The following is a 12,697-nucleotide window of genomic DNA, read 5'->3' as shown; positions in this document are numbered from 1 at the left end:
GCGCGCGTGCACAGAGTCACAAAAGCAGCAAGTCTCCAGCGAGGTGGGCGCACAACTTCTGCACCGACATCAACAAACGAGCAGAGGAGCGGATAGAGAGAGACCCGGAGCAGACTGTCTGACATGTTTGGATGAGAGGAAAGTTCAGAGAAGATGTTTTAACACGTGACTTAAAAAAGAGAAGATTCAATTAAGGATTTTCTCACATTTCAATTTGGGAACTTTTGGCTGAAAGCGGTGGATGTTGGGAAGATGACGGTGACATAACTTTACGTCTCCGGATCGCTGCGTTTCTCTTCAAGTAAATCAATCTCAATGAAGAGTCTCTAACCGGGGACCGACACTCCGGGAGCTGAAGCCCACCGGACGCGGGGAACCGTGACCCCCCCAGCGGCTTGCCGGGATGGTGCGCCTGCTGAGCTGCCTGCTGCTGGGATATCTGACCTGGAATCTGCGGATATCGGACGCGCAGGGGGAGTACTGCCACGGCTGGCTGGACGCTAATGGGAATTATCATGATGGCTTCCAGTGTCCGGAGGACTTTGACACCATGGACGCCACCGTGTGCTGCGGCTCCTGCGCGTTGCGCTACTGCTGCGCGGCCGCGGACGCACGGCTGGACCAGGGCAGCTGCACCAACGACAGGGAGGTGGACAACACTGAGTATGCAGCGCGTAAGTTCAGCAGGTTTTAAAGTACTTACCAACTTAAAAATACATTTTTCAGCTCTAAAATAAGAGGGAAATTTACTTAAGTTAAATTCGGTTGGGGAAAACACCACATATACATTATTTATTCTTATATTAATTGTGTTTAGCCTGCATTTAATTATGAATAATGTACACAGGTGCACACATGTTTAGGAAAGTTGGTTTCTAATGGGAGGTCAGAGGTCAGCTGAACATCCGTAAAGACAGAATAAAGCAGGTTTCTGTGCCTTGCTCAGGGACACTTAAGTTTCTAACCTCCAGACCAGATCATCCTGCTGTTATGAAATTATAATAAATAAAACTAAAGATTTCCTGCATCTTTTCAAACCAGAAACTAAGTATTTTAATTTTATTGTTGGTCACTGGTGCTTTTTATAAATATTTATATATAAAGAGGTATTTTTTTTTCCATATACCTGAATACATAATAATAATAATTTATTTCTCCAGCTTTGTTGTCCTTTCTCCTTCTGGGTATGTCTATTTCTGAGTACACTGAGAGCAAAAAACAGGTGTTAAATACCTTGTTTGTGCACAAATACTTGGCCAATAAAATTCTGATTCAAATTTATATTTTGTGGGGCAACAAAGGCTAAACACGTGTTTAGGACAAAATATTAATGTGTGTTAAATTGATTTAAAACCAAAAAAAAGTGAAGTAAAAGTAAAGTTTTCATGTATTTCCAGCATTAATCAGTCAAAGTGTCCAGTTTCCAGCAGCTTCTAGTATCTCAGCGCCTGTGGCTTCATCTGACCTGAGCTCCCTGCAGATTGCCATCAGTGTAAAAAGGAAAACTGCTTTTTGCTGACGCAGCCTGTCAGTCACTCAACAAATGCCCTTAATTCTTCACTAATCTTTAAGGAGAAATTAGCACAAAACTTAACAGACATAAGTCGGACCACAATGCAGGAATGCGTTCAAAACTTTCTCACACAATCCGGCTTATAGAGCTGCAAAATACTAAACACACTCAGCTCACTCATTTGCCACCCAAAGTAATCATAATGAGAAAGTGACCCCCTTTTCTTTGGCCTCTTTAAACATTTGACAGACTCAGAGTGTGACATTAACTCACTGTGAGCTGGGAAACCTTTAATAATCGGTCACTTCAACCCCGAAAGTTTTCTTTAAGTTTAACAAACAGATAAGCTGTGGGGCTTTAACTAAACAGACTGTGCTCACAATTTCCTATTTTTTCCTATCAAAATAAATAAACATACACTCATTTCCTCCCAAAGAGTAAATGGGCTTCAGAGAGTGTAACGTGAGCTGTGTTTTCCAGCAGGAATGTGTCTGTTAATAATACAATGATGGATTTTAAAGAAATTATCTTATTAATTAATGTGTAGATTCACAATGTTAACCACCATAAACAGCAGGCTGTAGTTTTAGTGACCAGCAAGGTAAAAGTGATTTATAATAACAACTTAAACATTAAATGTTTTACAGAGCAGTATAATGTCAGTGTAAGCAGATGTTTTTAATGTATTCGTCAACTACGACTTAAAATGAATGAGAATATAGTAAAACATAGTTGTAATAGTATAAAACACTTATAATCTCCTTACATCTGCTTATGACTACATTATAAAAAGATGTTTATATTGTGCCTGTAAATGTAAAATAGGGGAGTTGAAGTGTTAGAAATAATGTAATTTCTATAATTTTGTGCAGTTTCTCTGAACAGTTTTCAGCCGTTAAATTAATTATTTTTGTGTTTCCCCAGAAAGTCAGAGCACATAAGTATGTTGGGTGTTTTTTAACATGTAGAAACATTTTCAAGGGCGTAGGTTTTTATTCAACATTAAGGGTTTGAGAGTCCTCTAGAAAATTTTGAGCATCAAAGATTTAATTTCCTGCATTCTAATAAAATTTCATGGACTGGTTTTGTATTTTTTCAGCATCAATTTATTGTTCAAGTGTATTTAATTCATGTTTTTCTTTTGAGGGACCAATGAAAATGTTCTATATCTTGAGGGGTATGTGTCCCCTGCACCCCCCGAAATCTACACCTGTGCACATTTTAATAACCTGCAGCCTCTGTTCCATTAAGGTCTTAACCTGCCTGTGTTTCCTCCACCCTCAGAACCTGTCTATGTGCCCTTCCTAATGGTAGGAAGCATCTTTGTCGCCTTTGTCGTGGTCGGCTCTCTGGTGGCCGTCTACTGCTGCACCTGCCTGCGACCCAAGCAGCCGACCCAGCAGCCCATTCGCTTCTCCCTGCGCAGCTGCCAGGGCGAAACCATCCCCATGATCCTCACCTCCGCTCCCCCAAGCCTCCGCGCCCCGTCACGACAGTCCAGCACGGCCACCACTAGCTCTAGCTCGGCTGGAGGCGGCAGCTCCATGCGGAGGTTTTCTCTCGGAGGTCAGGGGCAGCAGCAGCAGCAGCAGCACGGCTGCCTGGTGTCTGCCACCGTCTCCTCATCAGTCTCCACCCCCACCCAGACCCCTCAGACTCTGCCTCCACCTCCCCCTCCCCCTTACACATCCCCACCCATGTCAGGAGGTATGCAGCACCCACTGCCCTCCACCCACACCCAGCTACAGCTCCACCAGCCCTCTCACCCCTCTCAGACCACTGGGTTCCTCCTGCCACAGCAGTACTTCTTCCCCCTGCAGCCCGATGCCTTCTCAGCAGCCAAGAGCTTCGCTGACTTCGGACAGAGCTGACAGGGCTCGCAGCAGGGGAAATAGAGGGATTACATGATTTCTAGATGGTTGGATGTGAGTTGGCGAGGACGAACACATACTGCAACACAGCTGGTGGTGTTTGGCTGGAAGGCCCAGGGCCGGCTGAGCGGACACAGAGAGCGCGACAGGAGGACAAGGGATAAAGTGTGACAAAGCTGTGTGGCCTGAGGCACTTCCCCCTTCTGCATCACAGGACACATCAGAGTTCAACAGACCTGTTAGAGGCAGCAACAGTTGTGAAACATGTGCACTTTTATCTAATGTTTTAAACAGACCTCACTGGACTTACATTTGGTTTTTCATACAGGCTGTTTGTCAAGATGGCAGCTCACGAAACAGACTAAAATCTTGAACAGTTTATCACAAATTTTCCTCATAAAACTGAAACACTGCACAGGCAGACGGCACCAGCACTGTCACTCTGACACTTGTTACATTGTTAGAAATAGATGTTGGAAACCAGGGAGATATTGTGTTTTTTGACAATCACAAGGACCTCTGACGGAGGAGAGGACCTGATACACAAAGGACATTTCATTTTGGAGGAAATGTGGATGTTTATAAAATGTTGTACAGACGTTATACCCAGAGCAAGATTGTCATATTGATTCCCTAATTTACAGCAAATAAAATGTTGTCTCTCAGAACGATCTGTGCACTGATAAATGTGAAGTCTGTTAAATGATATATTTGTGCTCTGAAAGACGCCTCACCATCACTCAGACAAAATGGAAACCGGAGCGGCCGGGTCTGCACAGCAGCTCGCTACCTGTCGCTCATTCTTGCGCCAGACTTCACAGCAGGAATGCAGCGCTGAGATCAGTTATTGTCAGTGTTCAATGAGCATGGCATGGTCACAGTGTTAAAAACAACTCGCCCCAGAAATAGAGGTTTAGGTTGCACCAACAGGTATGGCAAAATCTCCACAAAGGCTGCTCTGTTCTCCAGTTATCTGACTGTGAAACAGACTTGGCAATCAGTGTCTCCTGAAACCTACAAACTACTTAGTGCGAGGATGTTTGCCACTGCAGGGTTCCTTAAAGTCTGTGACTGTTTCAACACAAAATACAACTTACTTGACAGATTCCAGCGTGAACGTCTTCAAGTCTCGTCCGTGCTCACAGCTGTTGGGTCGGGCTTCAGCTCTCACATTCCACACTTTGCTTTTAAAAGGAAAATACAAGTTGTGAACAGGTTTTCGTGACATTTCCTAAATCTTTTTGGATGGGAATATTCTTTCATGTCTTTGCCAAGCCCTGAAAAACTTTCCAGTTTCTTTTCCAAGTGAGAGTCCTGATTATTACTCACATTGAAGGGTTTCACTTTATTCAGTTGTAAGAGTTTCATCAAAATTCAATTTTCTCTCCCCTTTTTTTGTGGGTCCTAAACCTGAAACCTGAAAAGATTCTTCTCAAAACAAAATCTGACATATATTGAATTCACTGTGGTCATGGGATCAAGCACACATTAAAGGCATGAGCTTTAACATTTATATAAAATCAAACCATAGTTTTGATACCCTTTATGTTTGGCATTTTTTCCAAAAGTAGCCAGTTGATATGTTCATGTTCCCTAATTAGCCCTCGATATGGTGGTTTTTGGTTTTAGTGGCAGGGTCCGCCATTCCTGTGATGGATTCAAACTGTCAACCTGAGCGCACAGGATTTACAGGAAATGCATGTATGGAATCCATCTAGAGGCAGCAATTCTGGTGAATGACTATTTGTACTCCCGAACACTCAAACAAATGCGACCCTCCCGCCTTTGCTCTTTGAGATGCTCTGTTGTAACGTCCCTTTTGCTCCCGCTGCCTTTTCTCTTTACACGTTCCATGGCTTTTTCTTCTGTCCTGTGCATAAATGCAGCACACTATGGTGGTGTCCAAGACACTTTATTTCCCATTTAGAGCCAGAGCTGTGTATGAACATCAGATTTTTCTTTCAGCCTGCACACAGAACATACAGCTAGTGAAACATGGGGAGATATTCACTGAATTTGACAAATAATGTATTGAATTAGAGTCATGGACTCCGCCTTTAAGATACGTTTTTGTTCAACAACACCACCCGCACTTTTTCCCCAAAAAGGACGTGATGTCGTTGCTCTGATGTGGGTTAAAAATAGATATTTGTCAGCAACCAACCTACAGCAACCTACTCTTACTTTGTTTTTAATTAAACTGATGCCAGTTTGTTTGGCTGCACTGTATCACCAATGAAACACCAGTTTCTCCATGACTGTATTTCAGACAAAGCAGCTGCTCAACACATTTTTTTTTTTTGGTAGTAGGGCTGAATTAACAATTACTGATTTATCTGATGAATGTTTTCTTCACTCGCTACTGGTTTATGAAATGTTAGAAAATTGTGATATAGTCAGTCACAGTGTCGTAAAGCTTGGGGTGTCATCTTAAAATATCTTGTTTTGTCTGACCAACAGTCCAAAAAGCAGAGGTATTTAATTTATATTCTACAGAGGAAAACAGAAAACTCTCACATTTTAGAAGCTGGGACCATTGAAGTTTTGTATCTTTGCCTGATAATGACTTAATGATCATTAAAATAGTTACCAACCTTTGTTTGAGCGAATGTTTGATCCCAAATGCTACAGAAGAATAAAATCCTCCTCCTGGACTTGTTTCGTAAACATAATCTTATAAACATGAAATTAAAGTCTGCTTGAGTAACTTTTATTTAATCTGGATGCTCATCTTGTACGTGAACAGATCACTGTCTGTTTAGGATTCAGGACAGTAGAAGGGCGACTGAACGTCACCATCATAACAAATAGGTTCTCTGTTGATGTGTTCCTGTGCCCTGCAGGCATACTGATGTTTCTCCCTGCCTTTTCCTGTTTAGGTTCCCACTGTGCTGTTTGTCCTGTTTGTCGCCAGACACCGGGACAAGACGACACAGTGATTACAAACCTGCGAATACACAGAAGAATAAGCAACGATGTTCACATTGTTCCTCCATGATTGTAAAGTTTATTTCAGTAGTCCTTCATGGCAGTAAAAGACAACACTTATAAGTTTTGCAGTCCCAACATGCAGAACAATCATCGAACAAAATGACGGAAAAAGAAACAAATATCGAAAAGTAAAGTTAAAGGTGCGTTTTTTTCTCTTTTGTAAAGTGATCAACACTCGAGGGAGAGTCAAAGTAGTACAGTTAAACATTTCAGAGAACAGTTTGTGTTATCCATTCATGCAGCCCACGACTTTCACAGACAGCAACGTGTGTTTTATGTTTTCTGGAAAAAGAAAGCAACAGTCCAAGCCTTCCACAACGACGACATCCACATTCAGCGGTTTTGGAAACTTTTTGACAAGATGACGACCAATCAAGTTTTAACAACAAAGACCAGCGGAGAAAAAAAATAGTCATTAACCCTCACTAAAGAGCTTTCCTGTAAAGCAGAGGTACACTGCATGAAGAAAACAAGTTACAAACATGTACACTCAAGAGAAATCATATACTGAAACCAGATAATACCAGATATCCACTACTGGAAAGGTACATCGAGTGCATTGTGCAACATCTCCTGTCGAAGCGAGCTGAGCATCAGAAACTCCCACAGTCAAGGTCGAGAGTTTGACCACACACACAGTCATACCGCACACTAACACTCACACGTTCCCCATACGGGCCATGCATCAGCACACAGTAGTACACCATAGCTATACCTGGAGTCGTGCAGACGGACAACTGGAGCAAGCCGCACACACACAGTCATACTCACACGATAAAAGAAACACACCAGGAGACGCCAGAAACTCCCGGTCTCACATAGAGGACACAGACATGCAATGCATACATAGAAGTTATCCACAGTAGAGGTGACACACATACATACATACATACATACATACATACACACACACACACACACACACACACTCACACACGTACAGCACATGCACATGCAGGCCATAAACTGACACACACACTCACGCAGTCAGAGATCTGATCTCCCATAGGGAGAAGAAAGCAATCACACAGACATTAAGTAGTCAATTATAAATAAATCAAGCTGTAACAATATTAATATTAATAATAATAATAATAACAAGACATTTAAGAAAGCTCAGTTTCCTCATTCGATCTATTCTATCCTGCCAGTTTATCAGAGGAAGAAAAAGAAAACTAAAAGTTACAGACAGTTCATTACAAAGCCAGTCAATGCAAAATTCATACATCTCCAATATAAAAATACAAATCCACAAAATAACTATAGAGACAAAGTAGTTTTGATATTGTTGTGAAGATTTCCTGGCTAATATTTCTCTCTCCCTTAAGCTAATGGCACTTATGTTAGAAGGATAAAATCTCCATTTTAAGGGAAACACTGTCATCACCGTACGCTCCAACAAGACCATCACAGAGCCTCCTGTTCACCTCTGCAGGAACAAATCGTCGTTTATTCATGTGCCACAAGGCACTCTGTAGTTTTCACATTGTACGAGTGCAATACTGTGGTGGGGAGACAGTGATTTTGTCTTCAGTAGGTGTGTGTGTGTGTGTGTGTGTGTGTGTGTGTGTGTGTGTGGAGCACTGGTCTAAGCTAGCTGGCTAAACTATTCTTGGCTATCTGTTTCTTCTACGAGGGAAAAGGTTTACGTAGGCACCGTTGTGATTGTTGAGACAGGAGTGATGTGTGGAATGCAATTACTAGTCGAGAGCAATGCGTCTGCTGTAAAAACGGTGGAAACTGGACTACAGTGAGTTGCAGGAGGCAACTTCTTAAAAAGAAACAAGAAGGAACAAAATTAATAAAATCAGGCACGATATCTACATACTTTTAGAAATGAAACTAAAGAGAAACGAATGTGTTTTAGAAGAAACAAGGATGAAGGCATGAGCAAATGTAAGGCTTTACACAATAGATGCTTCCATAAGTGCAAAACGAAAATTTAAATATTACAATGTCTGCTCTGAAGTGGTCCGTTTAGTGCTGGAATACACTCAGGAGTGTGGTTACATTTGGTTTAAACATTTCCGAATTCACTAGTACTTGGAAGATTGTATATACGACTGCTCTTTGGCAATCTTTCACAAGTTCACATACTCTAAAACTAATCATCATCCAGTGTTTTAACTTCTATAATAACAGTGTTTAGGAGTTTTGACTTTAATTTAATGAGCTGTCAATAAAGAGGAGACGTTCACTCCGACAAACTGAGCGAGAACAGTGAAGAACTTCAGACCACAGACTGCTAAGAAAGCACAGTGCTCATCATGTCTGCTGGACACACAACTACAGCTGATAGTGAACACAACTTATTTTGTTCCTTGTTTTTTTTTTTTTTTCCTTTTCCCTTTTTCAAAAGACACTCTCCTCTGTCCGTTTCATATTCATGTCCAAAAAATCCCCTCAGTGCTGGAGGCACACGCTCGCGCCTCGTCTTCACCCGCTAAGCTTCAAATATCGCCATTAGAAACGGCTGCTGTGGCTCCAGATTGGCCGACCAGAGGGCTGGCGGCTCACCACTCGCTGGTCCTCTGTTTGGTGGTGTCGTACGCTCTGATGACCTCAGACTGAGACACCACTCCGTTCTCGTCTTGAGAGAAGGCGTAGCCATCTGAAAAAGGATTGAACCACTTAAAACTACATATATCAGTGATCAATGTAAAAAAAAGTACTTCAAATGTGTAAAAAACACATTAAACAACTGAATTAACAGAATAAACAATTAAAAGTACAAACCTTAAAGCAATAGTTCAACATTTTGGTAAATCTGTTTATTTGCTTTCTTGCCTAGAAGAGCAACACCACTATACGCTAGACATACAGCAACAGCTAGCAGCTGGTTATCTTAGCTTAGCATAAAGACTGACAACAGAGGGAAACATCTAGCCTAACAAAATCTGCCCACCAGCACGTCTAAAGCTCTATGATTAATGCATCATTAACAGTTACACGTTATTAAAACCAAAGTGTAAAAAAAAAACAGTTTTGGTTTTCCAGGGGTTTATGTGTGGGACTTTTTCTTGGCTCGCAGCAGCCAGAGTCAAGCCAATGTATTAGTGTTACATTTGAGACACAGAGCTCAGCCTTCATTTCTCTGAAAGAGCGTCATCTGGTGATGTTTCAAAAATACAGAAGATCATTTAACACAACGGATACTTCCGTGATCCTTAAATACTCTTTTAACCATCAGGGTGAAAAAAGAATTCAGTCCACTGCATGATAAAAAAGATTTTTAATCCGTTTTCCAAACTGCAACAGTTTCCTCTCTGAGTCTGAGGTCACATCCATAGTAATATGTTTTCATTTTAATATGTTTTCACGTGACATCAGCTAAATGATCTGTTCAAATTTGGTTACGTGAGGAGAAGCAATTGATCTCAAACCTGGTTGTGGAACTGTTACTGAGAGGATGATATGAGTATAAGGCGGTCAGAGTTGTAGGTTTGACATTGTAGCTCGGTATGTACACATAGCTGTAATATTTTGACTTGACAAGCTGTGACTGATAAGACCCTTTCAGGAAGCAAAGATGTGTCTCCAGGGCTGAAAAATGAAGCCAACACAGAAGTGCCAAAAACCGCAGTTCATGGAGTGGCCACATGAGGCTGGCTCCACAACAGAGTCAATCCCCATAGAACCCCATGTTAAAATGCCCCACTGTATAGCAGAAATTAACATGTTTACAAAAAATGGTTTTGACTCTGTAGCTAATTTCCCCCTTTGTAACAACTGTACAAGGGGTGACTTTTTATATAACTCACTAGTTTATATTTTATTAAGGCTTAAATTTACACCCTTAAGGGCGGGTTGCTTTGAGTGACAAATATGGTCACCTCTGGCTCCAAAAAACCAAGATGGCAACAGCCAAAGTGCTGAGCTCAAGGCTTCAAACAGGAGTCCATAAACCATAAGGTAGCTACTTCAATTATTTTTTACAGTCTATGGTATACATAACAGCAGTTTTAAAAACTACAATGTATTAGTGTGGATGTAGTCTGAGCTGCAGTGAGAGAAAAATAGTTAAAATATGTTTTATCACACAGTATACTGAGAGAGAAATGGACATTCATGTAATGCAAATACAAGAGTGGCACAAACTGGGGCTTGGCTGTTTTATATTTAATCCACACACGAGTATTGATCTTCTTACTCTCTGCAAGAAATCCAATAAACATATTTCCCAAAATGTCACACTATTCATTTAAAATAAATCATGTGATCTATAAAGTAATGACAGCTCCCCTAAAACTTTCTATCTGTATTATCTACCACCTAAACTTTCCTACAGGGTTCCTTTCTGACCTTTGACCCCTGACTCACCTTAAAGTGTCAAATGACTTGGTCACTACCTGGAGGCCAGCGGGGAAGTTCAAAGGACCCCGCTGAGACGAGTGCATTGTGGGGGAATAACAGCGCAACATTTCATCATTTCATCGTTATCTTGCTCTACTGAGCTCAACTCAGGACACACGAAGCACACGAGGGGAAGGACAGGAAGTCAACGACCAGAGAGAGAGAGGCGTCTATCAGGGAGCTAGAGAGGGGGCTGGAGTTTTAAATGGGGTGAGGTTTGAATAATGAAATTAAAAAATGGTATCACACAACAATGGTCTCATCCCCACCTATGAGACAAACAAAAAACAAACTGATCAGACAAAGGACAGAACAGAAAAGAGAAATAAACAGAAAACCAAACCCATGCTTTGAGTATCTGTGGAAAGTTTCCAATGTGACACCTGAGTTCTGCTGCTGATACAAAAGCTATATGATGCCTCACTATACACTTAGTAGTAGAGGGCAAGTCTTTTACTGATGTAATCAATGTTTAGAAAGAGACATTTAAAGGAATACTCGTCCCCAAAGATGATTTGTATATCAATTACTCACCCCATGTTACAATGGATTCGTGAAGAAATTAGTGAATTCCAACTAACCCTTTTAAACACCAAAGTTACACAAAAAACATAAACTAACTATTCAAGCCAGCAGCTCCTGTGTTCGGCGAGGTAAAATTACTTTTTGGCAATGGATTCTGACTGTAGAGAGCACTATGGATCACTTTCAGTTTAGTTTCCTGTTTCTGGGTCTGTCTGGTCTTGGGTCTGTCTGTTTGAGAAGTACTGAGCATACAACTGGATTAATGAGACTTGATTGTGATGTGTCTAGGGCTGCCCCCCATTAAGAGTTTTCCTAGTCGACCAATAATCATCATTTAGAGCCTTTAGTCGACTAGTCGCCCACATGTTTACGACATGAATGTAATTATTAAATGATATATTTTGTGCGTGGCAACACAATGGTTTGAGTTGAAGGTGTGAGAAAGAATAGTATCAGTAACATTGTTAACACTGTGCTACATTACAGAGAAATACAAAACCGTACTAATGAACCTTCATTAATATAAGCTTATATTTTATCTACAAGTGCACGTCACACACTGAGCGAGCTGCCTGTTAATGACGCTGTCGGCAAAGCGGTAATGATTGTGCTAAGTGGCTAATGGGCATGTAGCTACTTCCATGTTTCAGATGATACGTCATGTTTGTAGTCAACCAATGAAGATGAGTTTACATATCACCTTGGGTTCGTCCTTCACCTTCTCAGAATGATCCCACACTTTGGATTTCCTGCCCGACATGTTGTTAACTAGCCTGTGGAATAACCGCAGCTACCAGCCCTGGAAATTAGGAACCGTACACATGCTGCTTCTATAACCATCTGGAAAACACAAAGTCGGGTGCTGTGAGCTACTCTTGTGCCTTTTCTGTGCCAGCTTTCAAGGGCGGTGGCAGGTTGAGTGTAGGCCTGTCGTCTGTGGGACAGATGTAAAGCTCTGGGTAGCCCTGCACTAACATGATCAACTTTTCTGTATTCATCAGACTGAATATTTACAGAAGAAGGGAAAAATATCTGTCGGCTGTGATTGGTTTGTAACGTGACTCCTGTCTGACTCCTGTGTCTGTCCTTTCAAATTAAATTCCACCATGGTCTAGTCATATAGGTTTGATTTATTCTGACAAGCCGCTGCTCCTTATAGAGCTTCATATTTGTTTTTTTTTTGTTTGTTTGTTTTTTCTGCGACTAGGCGACCAAAGACATCTTGTCAACTAATGACCTTTCTGGTCAACTAACATTTGGTCGAATATTGGGGGGCAGACATAGTTGTGTGACAGTTTTTTTTAAACAGATGTTTTGGAATAGTTTTGTTGTTGTTAAACATGGTCCCCTGTGACTTCAATTCATCAAGAATTTTTCCTGTAGTGTGATTTTTTTGTGCACTGGAGGCATGTGAGAAAAACAAAAAGTTTGCTTCAAGAATTCT

General features: G+C 41.3%; 2 protein-coding genes across 5 annotated transcripts in view; one reads left to right on the top strand and one right to left on the bottom strand.

Moving 5' to 3' along the window:
- Position 1: 1 nt before the first annotated feature.
- Positions 2-4,160, top strand: shisa3 (shisa family member 3). The gene is made up of 2 exons (XM_049586003.1): positions 2-674; positions 2,798-4,160. Exons 1-2 carry the CDS (start codon positions 404-406, stop codon positions 3,382-3,384), a joined length of 858 nt encoding a protein of 285 aa, XP_049441960.1. The 5' UTR covers positions 2-403; the 3' UTR covers positions 3,385-4,160.
- A 2,208-nt stretch (positions 4,161-6,368) lies between these two features.
- The window catches only part of atp8a1 (ATPase phospholipid transporting 8A1), a 147,893-nt gene continuing 141,564 nt past the window's right edge, over positions 6,369-12,697 (bottom strand). For 3 of the 4 annotated variants that reach the window (XM_049585985.1, XM_049585984.1, XM_049585986.1), the window contains one exon: positions 6,369-8,986. In XM_049585985.1, the coding sequence (XP_049441942.1) occupies positions 8,889-8,986 (98 nt within the window). In that variant the 3' untranslated portion in view covers positions 6,369-8,888. The other variant, XM_049585988.1, reaches the window with a different exon arrangement.

This window comes from Epinephelus fuscoguttatus, linkage group LG9, assembly GCF_011397635.1.
Source record: "Epinephelus fuscoguttatus linkage group LG9, E.fuscoguttatus.final_Chr_v1".
Lineage (NCBI taxonomy): Eukaryota > Metazoa > Chordata > Actinopteri > Perciformes > Serranidae > Epinephelus > Epinephelus fuscoguttatus.
The sequence above is the reverse complement of the archived record's forward strand: the minus strand, read 5'-3'. Positions and strand labels throughout refer to the sequence as shown.

Excerpts from the sequence above, each read along its gene's own strand:
- shisa3 (XM_049586003.1), top strand. The coding sequence starts at position 404 with ATGGTGCGCCTGCTGAGCTGCCTGCTGCTGGGATATCTGACCTGGAAT. Across the intron at positions 675-2,797 it reads CAACACTGAGTATGCAGCGC|AACCTGTCTATGTGCCCTTC; the intron begins GTAAGTTCAGCA and ends CTCCACCCTCAG.